The 13,709-nt window shown below is 33.9% G+C and overlaps 1 protein-coding gene across 7 annotated transcripts in view; it reads left to right on the top strand.

Moving 5' to 3' along the window:
* The window catches only part of VPS54 (VPS54 subunit of GARP complex), an 88,599-nt gene that overhangs the window by 15,670 nt on the left and 59,220 nt on the right, over positions 1-13,709 (top strand). For 2 of the 7 annotated variants that reach the window (XM_047852284.1, XM_047852282.1), the window contains exons 2-4: positions 2,125-2,280; positions 4,015-4,256; positions 12,825-12,903. In XM_047852284.1, the coding sequence (XP_047708240.1) occupies positions 2,145-2,280; positions 4,015-4,256; positions 12,825-12,903 (457 nt within the window). In that variant the 5' untranslated portion in view covers positions 2,125-2,144. Of the gene's footprint in view, positions 1-462; positions 762-878; positions 2,281-4,014; positions 4,257-12,824; positions 12,904-13,709 lie in introns of those variants that run through there. The other 5 variants (XR_007150824.1, XM_047852286.1, XM_047852283.1 and 2 more) reach the window with 4 other exon arrangements.

Here is a 13,709-nt window from a genome sequence, read left to right as displayed (position 1 = left end):
TAGTCTCCATCTCCTCAAGTGTTTCTGGCTTCCTGAGATGGCGCTTAGGATTTCTTTTTGCTGTTAAAACAACATGATGGTAAATAGTATAAATTGAAATAGTAGTGTGCTATCAATCAGTATTTGATTTATCTGACACCAAGCAATGGGCAATCAATATAAATACATTTTCCATATATTTGTAGCTTATCTCTTACAAATGTCAAAATGTCTTTAATTTAGTCATTTTATTTGATGAAATTAATAAAGTTAAATAGACTTTATGTTAAATTTGGAATTATCCTTACTAAATACTTGATATACAGGATTATGTATTATATACTTTCCTATCCTTTAGATTATCTTTTCTCTCTCAAATATATGATGTTATATATATATATACATATATATATACATATGTATATATATGTATATACATATATATACATACATATATATACATATACATATACATATACATATACATATACATATATATGTACTTCCCAAAAAGCGTTTTACTCTAGCCATGTCAGTTTCCACATAGTCTTAATGATTATTCCATGTCCCTTAACCTTTGTTCATGTTATTGTTTGCTTTCTGTTCAGGGACCCTAAGGAAGTTATTTATCTTTGTGCATTTTCTTAACAGTTTGTTTCTTACGGTCTTAGTGGTGTAATTGGATTTGTTTCTTTTGCATTAGGAGGACTGTGACAGATAATCAAAGAAGTCTGGGGAGCGCCTGGGTGGCTCAGTCAGTTGAGCGTCCAACTTTGGCTCAGGTCATGATCTCACGGTTCGTGAGTTCTGGCCCCGCATCGGGCTCTCTCTGTGCTGACAGCTCAGAGCCTGGAGCCTGCTTCCAATTCTGTGTCTCCCTCTCTCTCTGCCCCTCCCCCCCACACGCTTTGTCTCTCCCTGTCTCACAAAAATAAAGAAAACTAATAAAAAATTTAAAAAAACCCAAAGAAGTCTAGGAAATGTCAGTTTTAGCTTTCCACTAAACTAGGGGAGAGTTAGAGTAGATTAATTTTTTGTCACCATTCTCAGCTTTGTCTCTGCTCTTTATTTCTTACCCTTAGTATATTCACCAGATTTCCTGAGTAGGCTTTTTTTTTTTTTTTTTTTTTGTTAAAACCCATGTGTCTTTGTAAACCCCCTAGTCTTTCTGAGCCTTGCTATACTTATCTCCAGTATGAGGAAACTTAGACTAGATGATCTCTCTAAGTTCCCTTTCAGCTGTAAACTTCTGTTTATGTTCATTTATTTATTCCTTCATTGAAAAATGTTTATTGAATACCTGTTATTTGATATGTATACTCTGCACTATAAGATTATCTGCTCTTCAGTATCCAGGTTATGTACTGCTTCATTTGTAAAGTTTTACCTGAAACTGTAGCCTACGTTATGTTGTCTTGCCCCACAAATTCTTTTAGGACCTAGTGAACAATGTAGACATAGGTTAACCTGTGTTTTGCTTAGCGTTTTGATTGTTGTCATTACTTAATGTAATTGCAGACACCTTGGAGAGTAATACTTCTTTTATAATTGATAACGGTTGTCACTTAGTCGTAATAATTGTGACGGTAACTAACATTTATAAACACTAACTTTTGAGACGAACGTTGTTTTAAATGCTTTATATATACATCCATTCCTTTTACTCTTACAAAATGTTTGTGAAATGGGAGCTCTTTTCATGTCCATTTTTACAAATGAGGTAAGGTACACAAAGGTTAAGTAAATTTCCTTGAGGTTATACTGCTGGTAAGTGAAGAATTTCTGCAGTCAGACTTCAAAAACCCATTTGCTTATAATGCATAATTACTGTATGCTCGCTGAATGAATGGATGTTTTCATCTTTAATATATAATTGGTTACAGCTTTGGTATCTATTTTGCACTTTGGATAAAAGACTGAAGATGTTTCACTTCCGGGAGAATACTTCTCAAACAAGGACAAATAACTTTCTTAGTAACTAATTATGAGTGATACAGTTAATAGTATTCAAATTGTATACTTATACCTTGAGGGATTTTTGGATAATGTATCCTTTTCAGAGAAAGTGTGAGACATGCATAATACTTACAGATGAATTTTGATTTGTGTTAAGTATCTTGATTATTACTTGTTACTTATTTTCAGTTGAGTGGTGATTTTATGCAATGGCTTCAAGCCACAGTTCTTCACCAGTGCCTCAAGGAAGCAGCAGAGATGTTTTCTTTAAAAAAGAGGTAGATCCAACAAAACACATTCGACCTGTGCAGTCACTGCCAGATGTATGTCCCAAGGAGCCCACAGGTAAGGCCTTTTTCTGTTCGTTGGTTTGAAGATTTTTCCTGAGGGTTTGTATTCTCTTTAAATGAGTAGTCAGATTCTGTATACAGTTGACCCTTGAACAACATGGGGTTTGAACTACATGAGTCCACTTATATGTAGCTTTTTTTTTTATAAATACAGTACAGTACTATAACTATATTTTCTCCTTATGGATTTCTTAGTAATATTTTCTTTCCTCTAGCTTACTTTATTTGTAAGGATATAGTATATAATATATATAACATACAGAATATGTTAATTGACTATTTATGTTATCTGTAGGGCTTCCAGTCAACAGTAGGCTATTAGTAAAGTTTGGCAGAGTTGAAGTTAGATGTGGATTTTTGACTACATGGGGAGGGGAATGGTCTGTACCCCTAATCCTTCCATTGTTCAAAGGTCAGCTATACTTAAAAGAATAGATTTTATAGTGTTAAAACTAAAGAGATAGATAATTTGGAAGTTGATTGGAAAATTGGAATATAGTTCTTTTCATGCATTTCCATAGAAGAAATTACTTGCATAAACGGAAAAAAAAGTTTTGAAAATGGAAGCTGGAGATTTGAAGCTTTTTAGTTAAACATAGTATAGTCAATTCTTATTATTTGTGGATTCTGTGTTTGTAAGTTTGCCTGATCCCTGAAATTTATTTGTAACCCTAAAATCAATACTTGTGGTACTTTTGTCATTATTTGCAGCCATTTGCAGAGGAATGAAAAATTTGAATTGCCTGATGCACATGTACCTACCTAAGGTTGAACAAGGCAACACTTTGCCTTCTTGTCTTAGCTCTCATGCTATAAACAAGTATCTTTTTTTGTGATCTAAACAGTGCCACATTTTTTGCATTTTTGAGCTTTTTATTGGTGCTTTTGCTGTTTAAAAATGGTTACCAGATGTAGGGCTGAAGTGCTTTCTAGTGTTTCTAAGCACAAAAAGACTGCAATGTATGCACTAATGAAGAAAATTGATTCAGGTATGAATTACAGTGGTGTGAGCCATGAGTTCAGTGTTAATGAATGAACAATATATATTAAATAAGGTGTCTTTAAACAGAAACACAGAAGAAGATTATTTATTGATTGGTTGATGAAAATTTTGTGAACAGAGGCTTGGAGGTACCTATCCCTCTATTTCCCCTAGGAATAGTGGTTCCGTATTTGCTAATTGTTACCATGACTTTATAGAACAAAACTACCATGAATAACAAGAATTGACTATATATTTTTGTTTCCTCTATGATTAATGCCACAGCAGCATTTCTGGCATCTAATCATAAGCCAAACAAAGGATATTAGAACCAGGTGTGTCTGCCATAATACAACAGAAAAGAGGTAAACCTGTGAAAAATACGGAGTATTAAAGGATAGAATATATATAATAAAAAGGTAGAAGAGTTTTGATGTTGAAAAAAGAGAAATTGTACATTAAGGAAAGGAACTAATGAAAGACTTTCTTTATGATCCACCCCGTGATGCAAATACAACTCTCAAATTTTGCGTATTCTTTATCTTTTACATGCTTTTCCTTCCCTTGGCAATTGATGCTGAAAGCTGAAGTTTATTTAATCAGGTTGATTTTCATTAAAACGTTTGTTATAAAAGAGAGATTTTGGTGCCTTGGCATAGAGCAGAAACTAAGCAATTTTTATTTTTCTAGGATGTACTTTCAAATGTAGAACTTAGTTTACAGAGTTTTCTTGTTTACTTTTTGCAGGTGATTCAAATAGTTTATGTGTTACCCCATCTCTAGTTACAGATCAACATAGATGGACTATATATCATTCCAAAGTAAACCTCCCAGCAGCATTAAATGATCCTAGATTAGCAAAAAGAGAATCTGACTTCTTCACAAAAACATGGGGATTGGACTTTGTGGACACTGAAGTCATACCTTCATTCTACCTCCCACAGATCAGCAAGGAACATTTTACAGTGTATCAACAGGAAATCTCTCAGGTAATATCTAATCTTGAAGTCAGGTCAAAAGGGATAGAAAGATCTTTAGTTTGATTTATTATAGATTTTTGACCAATAATCTTTGATGAGCTTACAGTATTCTTTTCTGTCTATATTCATTCTACTGTCCTGGGTTGTATTTAATTCTTTGCTTAGATATATGTAAATATATTTCTCTTACTGGAGTGATTTTTCACATTTATACTTTTCTAATAGTGCTAAGATTCAACATGCAACCCACCCTGCCTCCCAAGGAGAAAATTGTTCTGTTAGGCCAGTAAAACCCAGATGATTTGTGAAGTTTAAGAAATGAGCAGAATAGAACTGTTTCTTTGTTTCTTATTTACCACAAAGAATTTAATAGAGCATGCTAGCTCTGGCAGATAGTCTTGATACCTTTAGACATAATATATTGCTCTACATTCAGTTCTGGGCGAGTGGTCCTAAGTTTGAGATGGCTTGTTATTCATTTTTAGTGAGTATTTTCAATATAATTTTGGTTACCATTTTAGTTTTTTAAGAAACTCACTTTTAAAATGGAACAGGGGATATTAAAACTTCTTTCTTTACTGAAATATAATTGCCATATAACATTATAATAGTTTCAAGTGTACAACATAATGATTTGATATTTATATATATTGCAAAATGGTCACCATAAGTCTAGTTAACCTCTGTCACCATACATAGTTACAAAATTTTTTTTTTTTTCCGTGATGAGGATTTTAAAAATCTTTCCTAGGAACTTTCAAATATGCAATACAGTGTTATTAACTATAGTGATCACGTTTTATATTATATGTAGAAGAGAGGATATTTATATTTTTATAATATCCCTTTTTATACTTTTTTCATTAGCAAGCCTAATTTGCATTTAGCTGACTTCATTTCACTTGATTACTTTGTTCCTTTTATGATTTGGAAATAGGCTAAATATGATTACATTATTGGCATCAGTACTATACAGTATCTGGTTAATTTTTAGTACTACCTACTATTTTTGTACAGCACCTGTAAATATTATTTACTTTTATATAATGTATATTCACATATGCTGTCTAGAGTTTTTGTGTTCCTCTTTTTTTTTTTTTTAAAGTAGGCTCCATGCCTACCTAGTGTGGAGTGCAACATGAGGCTTGAACTCATGACACTGAGATCAAGACCTGGGCTGAGACAAGAGTCTGATGCTTAATCAACTGAGCCACCCAGGTGCCCCAAGTTTTTGTGTTGTTTTCAACAATCATAGCTGTCTGGATGTTGTTAAGTGGATGAGCTTTAATATGCCTTCTTTTTGATGGTTTGTAATCTCATGCCCCATAACCTACCATTTGGCTTCTCTATTTATCCATTTATTGATCAAATATTTATTGAATGCCTTCCATGTGCCAGGCACTGTTCTAAACACTAGGGATACAACAGAGACCAAAACACACTATTTCTCTCCATTAAAAAGCTTACATTTCTAACAAGGATTATGAACAATAAACCCTTAAGCAACCACTAAAATAACAAAGTATTATAGCTAATAAGCCAACAGAAGAGATAACATGAAATGAAAAAAATTCTCAATGCAAACAAAGGCAGAAAAAGGGCAAAAAGGGAGCAAAGAATGGATGAGAAAAAAGAAAAACTTAAAGATGATAGACCTAAACCTAACCCTGTCAATAATCATATTAAATGTAAATGTTTAAGCACCCTGATTACAAGTCAGAGGTTGTGAGATTGGATGAAAAAGCGAGACCCAACTGTATGCTGCCGATAAGAAGTGTACTTTAAATACAGAGACACAGAACATTTGAAAAGTAAAACGATGGAAAAAGATATACCATGCTAACACCAGTCAAAAGAAAGCTGGAATGGCTATATTAATACCAACCAAAGCAGATTTCCAAGCAAAGACTATCCTAGGGGTAGCGATTATTTTATAATGATAAAAGTGTTAAGTTAATCAAGAGGATATATTTCTAAACATTTAGTCTGTAAAAACAGAGCTTCAAAATATATGAAACAGAAAGTAGGAATTTTATAGGGGAAATGGATGAATTCACAATTCTGGTTTTTATGGGGGAAATGGATGAATTCACAATTCTGGTTGGGGATTTTAATACTTGTCTCTCAATAACAAGTGCTCAATGACAGCACTGTCAATCAACCTGAATTGACTTTGAAAGAACACATTGAAACAACATTCCACCCAACACAGAAGAATACATTTTCTTCTGAAGTGTTCCTGGAACATTTATCAACATAATCTGAACCATAAGACAAATGTTAATACATTTAAAAGTCTTCAAGTCATACAAAGTATATTCTTTGACCACAATAGAATTAAATTAGAAATTATTGACAGAAAAGTGTGTGGAAAATCCACAAATACTTGGAAACCAAAATTAACACTTCTAAATAAAAATGTGGGTTGAAGAGGAAAAGGAAATTAGAACCATTGATCCTTGAACAACTTGGTTTGAACCATGCAGATCCACTTATATGCAGATTTTTTTGATAAGTACAGTCACAGTACTGTAAATGTATTTTCCTTATGATTTTCTTTTTTTAAAAACAAACTTTTTTTTTTTTAATGTTTATCTTTGAGAGAGAGAGAGAGACAGAGACAGCATGAGCCAGGGGAGGGACAGAGAAAGAGGGAGACAAGAATCCAAAGCAGGCTCTAGGCTCCGAGCTGCCAGCACAGAGCCCGACCCAGGGCTCAAACTCAGGAACCACAAGATCATGACCTGAGCCAAAATTGGATGCCCAACTGACTGAGCCACTCAGGCGCCCCTTCCTTATGATTTTCTTAGTAACATTTTTTTTCTAGATTATTTTAAGAAATAATATGTAATGTGTAATATACAAAATATGTGTTAATTGACTTTTTGTTACTGTTAAGGCTTCTGGTCCACAGTAGTTGGTAGTTAAGTGTTTGGAGAGTTAAAAGTTATACTTGGATTTTTGATTATTGGACATTGGTGTCCCTAGCCCCTACGTTGTTCCAAAGGCAGCTCTTGTTTGAACTGAGTGGAAATAAAAACACAACATATCAGAATTTGTGGCATGCTACTCTGGCGGTACTTAGGGAACAATTTATAGCAGTAGATGCATATATTAGACAAGAAGAATAGTCTCAAATTAGTGACCTCAACTTCCACTTTAAAAAGCTACCACAAGAACAAATTTAAACCAAAATAAGCAGAAGAAAGAAACATCAAAGTCAAAATCAGTGAACTAGAAAGTAGAGAAACAGTAGAGAAAAATCAGTGAAACCCTAAGCTGATTCTTTGAGAAGATCGATAAATTTGGCAGACAGGGGCGCCTGGGTGGCTCAGTCGGTTTAGTGTCCGACTTCAGCTCAGGTCACGATCTTGCAGTTTGTGAGTTCGAGCCCTGTGTCAGGCTCTGGGCTGACAGCTCAGACAGAGCCTGGAGCCTGTTTCAAATTCTGTGTCTCCCTCTCTCTGCCCCTCCCCTGCTCACACTCTGTCTCTCTCTGTCTCTCAAAAATGAATAAACGTTAAAAAAAAAAAACTTAAAAAAAAAATTGGCAGACCTATAAGCAATGCTGATCCAGGAAGAAAAAACATAATCACCAATAACAAGAATGAGAGTGATGACATCACTACAGATTCTACAGTGGTTACAAGACTAATTTGAACAATTTTATGCCAATAAACTTAACAAGTTAGAGTAACTGACATATTTGTTGAATGACACAAATGACCAAATCTCACTCAAGAAGAAATAGATAACATGAATAGCCTTATACTTATTAAGGAAATTGATGTTAAATACCTTTTCAAGAAGCAAACTCAAGCACTCATGGCTTCACTGTTGATTTCTACCAAATATTTAAGGAAAAAAAATACCATGTCTACACATATTCTTTCATATTTTGGTGAAGATATGAAGGATAGGGTGAGTATTAGGATGAGGCTGGCAAGGTGCCTGAGATGTAAAATATGAAGGGGCATGAGAATCTAAGAGTAGGTACCTCTTTAAATATTGTACCCTAGGCTCCTTGCTTGCCTCACCCTATTGCCAGCCCTGGTGGAGTAACTCTCACATACTGTTGGTGGGAATTTAGAGTGGTACAAACCCTTTTGGAAAACAGTTTAGCCATTTCTTAAAAAGTTAAAAATACTTCTGGTTCAGCTTAGAAGGAGCTTGGAAGCTTCTACTCCTGTTCTCACAAGAAAAAATCTGAAAAAACTGAAAATCAACAACTTAGAGGCTTTTTGAAGGTAACAGCCCAGGGGCACAAACTCACTAAAAGACAAAGGCCTAATCACAGAACTCTGGAATGCTTCCCTTCCTCGCACATCTTCCCACCATATCAATAGGGCACCTGTATAATAAGGGAATACAACTAAAAGACTTAATATTGTCTTAATAATGTCTCAGACTTAATATTTAAGAAATCTGTAAAGGCAGCAAAGGAGGGGCACCTGGGTGGCTCAGGTTGTTAAGTGTCCAACTCTCAGGTCATGATCTCATGATTTGTGAGTTCGAGCCCCGTGTCAAGCTCTGTGCTGACAGCACGAACCTGCTTGGGATTCTCTCTCTGCTCCTCCCCCATTTGCTCTCTCTCTGTCTCAAAGTAAATAAATAAACATTAAACAACAACAACAAAAAAAGACAGCAAGGGAGACAAAAACAAGGACACCAGAGGAAATTTTAGCCTCTAACATCTGCAGCTACAGCAAACAGTAAATACAGCCTCATTCCTAGCCAGATAAACATAAATCTCACACAAAATGCCTGTTTACCTCAGTTCCTTTTATCCAGTACATCATATCTGGCATTCAACAGAGAATTATAGTATAATTCTTTAAACCCCACAGTTTAAAGAGCAAGTACTAGAATGAGACTCAGATGGCAACAATGTTGGAATTCTCAGACTGGGAATTTAAAACAACTATGGTTAATATACTAAGACCTTAATGGAAAAGGTAGATAACATGTAAGAATAGATGGGTAATGTAAGCAAAGAGATGCAAACAATAAGAATCAAAAGGAAATTCTAGAAATAGAAAACAGCAGAAATGAAGAATGCCTTTGATGGATTCATCACCAGACATGAAATGTCAGAGAAAAGAATCAGTGAGCTTAAGGAAAAGTTGATAGAAATGTATCAAAATGTGTGGGTTAGTGAAAGCATTGCTTAGAGGGAAATTTAATAGTTTTGAATGCGTATATTAGTGAAGAAATAAATCTAAAATTAATAATCTAAGCTTTTACCACAGGAGACAAAAAGAACAAATGATATTCTAAGTTAGCAGAAGGTGAATCACTGTGTTTGTACCTGAAACTAATGACATCATGTGTCAAGTATCTTACAATAAAACAAAACAAGAAAAGAAATAATAAAAATTAGACCAGAAATCAGTGAAATTGAAAAATGGAAATCAACAGAATCAATAAAACTGAAAGCTGTTTCTTTGAGAAGATCAATAAACTTGATAATTGGCCAAGTTAATTAAAAAAAAAAAGACATAAATTATTAGTACTAGAAATGAAAGAGGTCATATCACTAATGATCTCATGGACATTAAAAAGATAGTAAAATAATATTATGAACAAACTGTATGCCCACAAATTCTGTCTGAATAAATCTATACTTATTAAAGAAATTGAATCAATAATAGTTTTTCAAAATAGAAAACGCCAGGGCCAGATGAGTTCACTGGTGAATTGTACCAACCATTAAAGCAAGAAGTTATACCAGTTCTTTATGATCTATTCCAGGAAATGGAAGCAAAGGGGATACTTTCTAACTTATGTATGCAGCATTAACCTAATATTGAAATTAGACAAAAACATTATGAAAAAGGAAAACTACAGACCACTGTCTCTCATGAACATAGTTGCAAAAGTCCTTAACAAAATATTGGAAAATCAAACCCAACAATGTATAAAAAGAATTCTATACCATAACTAAGTGGGATTTATTCCAGATATGTAAGGTTGATCCAATATTCAAAAAGCAATTAGTGTAATCCATAAATTAACAGGCTGAAGAAGAAAAGTCGTATGTTCATATCAATAGATACAGAGAAAACATTTGATAAAACTCAGTACCCATTCATGATAAAAATGCAGCAAACTGGGAATATAGGGGAACTTTTTATTTTCATTTTTTTAATTTTTTTTAATGTTTATTTTTGAGAGAGAGACAGAGCACGAGCAGGGGAGAGCAGGGAGAGAGGGAGACACAGAATCCAAAGCAGGCTCCAGGCTTTGAGCTGTCAGCACAGAGTCTGATGTGGGGTTCAAACTCATCAACTGTGAGATCATGGCCTGAGCCAGTCAGACGCTTAACTGACTGAGCCACCCAAGTGCCCCAAGGGAAACAAATTCAACTTGATAGTATCTACAAAAACCCTACAACTAATAGTGAGAAACTAGATGCTTTCCTACTTAAGATCAGGAACAAGCTAAGGATGTCTGTTCTTACCACTCCTTTTGACATCATACTGGAAACTCTACACAATGAGACAAGAAAAGGTAGTAAAAGGTATATACACTGGAAACTGTCTTTATTCACTGATATCATGATTGTCTATGTAGAAAATCCCAAAGAGTCAGTAAAGAAACTCCTGTAACTAATAAGCGATTATACCAAAGTTGCAGGATACAAGGCTAATATTACAAAAGTAAATTGCTTTCTTATATGCTACTGATGGACAATTAGAATTTGAAATTAGCACAGCACCATTTACATTAGCACCAAAGAAAATGAAATACTTAGGTATAAATCTAACAGAATATGATCTATATGAGGATAATTACAAAACTGATGAAAGGAATCAGTGAAGATCTAAATAGAGATTCCATTTATGTGGATAGGAAGACTCAGTATTGTCAAAATGTTCTTCCCAACTTGGCCTATAGATTCAACGCAAGCTCAGTTAAAATTCCAGCAATTTATTTTGTAGATACCAAGAAACAAATTCCAAAGTTTATAAAGAAAGGGAAAAGAGAATAGCTAACAAAGTATTGAAGAACCAAGTTGGAAGACTGACACTAATTGACTTCACGACTTACCGTGAAGATATAGTAATATAGACAGTGTAGTATTTGTGAAAGAATAGATATACAGACCAAAGGAACAGAAGAGAGCTCAGAAATAGACCTACACAAATATCGTCAACTGATTTTTGATAGAGGTGCAAAGGCATTTCCATAGTCTTTTGAATAAATGGTGCTGGAACACCTAGATATCCACATGCAATAAATAAATAAATAAATAAAAAGAATCTAGACACAGACTACCCACACCTTTCACAGAAATTAGCACAAAATGGATCATAGACCTAAATGTAAAATGCAAAACTGTAAAACTAGAAGATTACATAGGAGAAAAATACATGACTTTGAGTTTGGTGATGACTTTTTAGATAATGGCATCAAAAGTACAATCCATGAAAGAAAAAAATTGACAAGTTGGACTTAGTTAAAATTTAAAACTTCCACTCTGTGCAAGACCATTAAAAGAAAGAATACAAGCTAGACACTGGGAGAAAATGTTTTCAAAACACATATATGATAAAGGATCCGTATCCAAAATGTACAAATAACTCTTAAAACTCAACAATAAGAAACAACCCAACTGAAAAATGGGAAAAGGACTTGAATGAACATTTCTCCAAAGAAGATGTACAAATGACCAATAAGCATGTGAAAAGATAGTCAATATCACTAATAATCACGTTTTAAGTGAAAAGTTTTATGTATATTTTGCCACAATAAAAAAAATGGGTGAAAGATCTGAACAGGCATCTCATAAAAGAATACTTATAGATGTCAAATAAGCATATGAAAAGATGCTCATATGTCATTAGGGAATTGCAAATTAAAATAACAATGAGATGCCACTACACATCTATCAGAATTTGAAATTGAAATCTATGAGAACTGAAATCTATCAGAAATTGAAACACTGATAGCACCAAATGCTGGCAAGAATATAGGCTAATAGGAACTCTTATTCGTTGTGGGTAGGACTGCAAAATGTATAACCATGTTTGAAGACAATCCTGTAGTTTCTGCCACAGTTGCTATCAGAGGTCTGAACACTACCAGCTCAGTATTTTTTCCTTATCATACTCCACTTCCCTATGTGTACTATTTATGGTGTCTCTGAAAAGATAGAATTGTTAGTGATCATCTAATCTAAAGTCAGTGAGGTTTCTTTTTCCTTGAGTCACAAAGGGTTAACTGATACCTATCTTTCTATCTTAGGTATATAGGTTTTCACATTTCCTTCCTTGTTTTAAAAAGTTATTCTCAATTGATTTCTGTTATGTAAATAAGGATCTTTCATTTGTACCCCCACTTCATTCCAAATTTATGGAGGTTTTACTATAATTATATAAAATGGGATGGGTATAAATAAGCATATAGGTGTTCAAAGAGTTCATATTTGGTTTATTAAGCATACTTGTTTAAGTTCAAGAGGTTAGTGATTTCATATTAAAATTTGTACAACTAATTTGGTATATTCTTTTGTGAAATATTTTGATGCTTTCATATTGCTACATAGCATTTATTTTGTTATTTGTCTTTTTATAGAAAGAGAAGACTCATGAGAGATGCAAGAATATTTGTCCTCCTAAAGATACTTTTGACAGGACTCTCTTACATACTCATGGTATGAATATGTGCTATTTGTAGAAAATATATAGATGAATATGTGGTATTTGTAGCACAGTGTAAATATCAACAAACAAAATCTTAATTTGGGGATCTTTTATTTCTAGTGAAATATTTATAGCCTGTGATCATAATCTTTTTCAAAAGTTTTTGAGAAAGAAAAATCATGGGGCTCATAGTGTTATCCTTCACTTCAACAAATATTTATTTAACATCTGGGTGCTTGGTACTTTGCTTGTTGCTTAATAATAGTTGAATAAGAAAGAACACTTGTCCTCAAGAAGCTGAAAGTCTCCTGAGTAAGGTTGCAATACTGTATATCAAGCAGTAAGTTCAGTGTGGTAAGATTGTATAGAGCTCCTGATTTGTTAAGCCTTAGAAAACTTCCTAGAGTTGATGATTGCCTGTGTTTTAAAGTAGCTGTTAAGAAAGATTTATGTGGAGAAAAGGCCTTCTAGGAAGAGGGAACAGTAAAAGCAAAGCAGTAGAGTCAAGAGAGAACAGAGCATCTTCAAGAAACTACAAGAGTTGGGTATATTGGCTCTTCTGGGAGCAAGATATGAGGCTGAAGAAGTGGGCAGCGGAGTTGGCCCTAATATGAAGTGCCTTATATGCCATGTTAAGGAATTTTTCTTTTCTAAAAGCAGTACAGAGCCACAAAATATTTTTAACCAGACATGATCAGATTTATGATTATACATTTCACTGTGAAAATAGTTGTAGAAGATAAATTTAAGGAAGATGGTAAAATTGGAGACAAAGAGATAGTAAAAGGCTATTGAAGTAATACAAGTGAGAAATCAT

The sequence above is a fragment of the Prionailurus viverrinus genome, chromosome A3, assembly GCF_022837055.1.
Source record: "Prionailurus viverrinus isolate Anna chromosome A3, UM_Priviv_1.0, whole genome shotgun sequence".
Classification (NCBI taxonomy): Eukaryota; Metazoa; Chordata; class Mammalia; order Carnivora; family Felidae; genus Prionailurus; species Prionailurus viverrinus.
The sequence above is the reverse complement of the archived record's forward strand: the minus strand, read 5'-3'. Positions and strand labels throughout refer to the sequence as shown.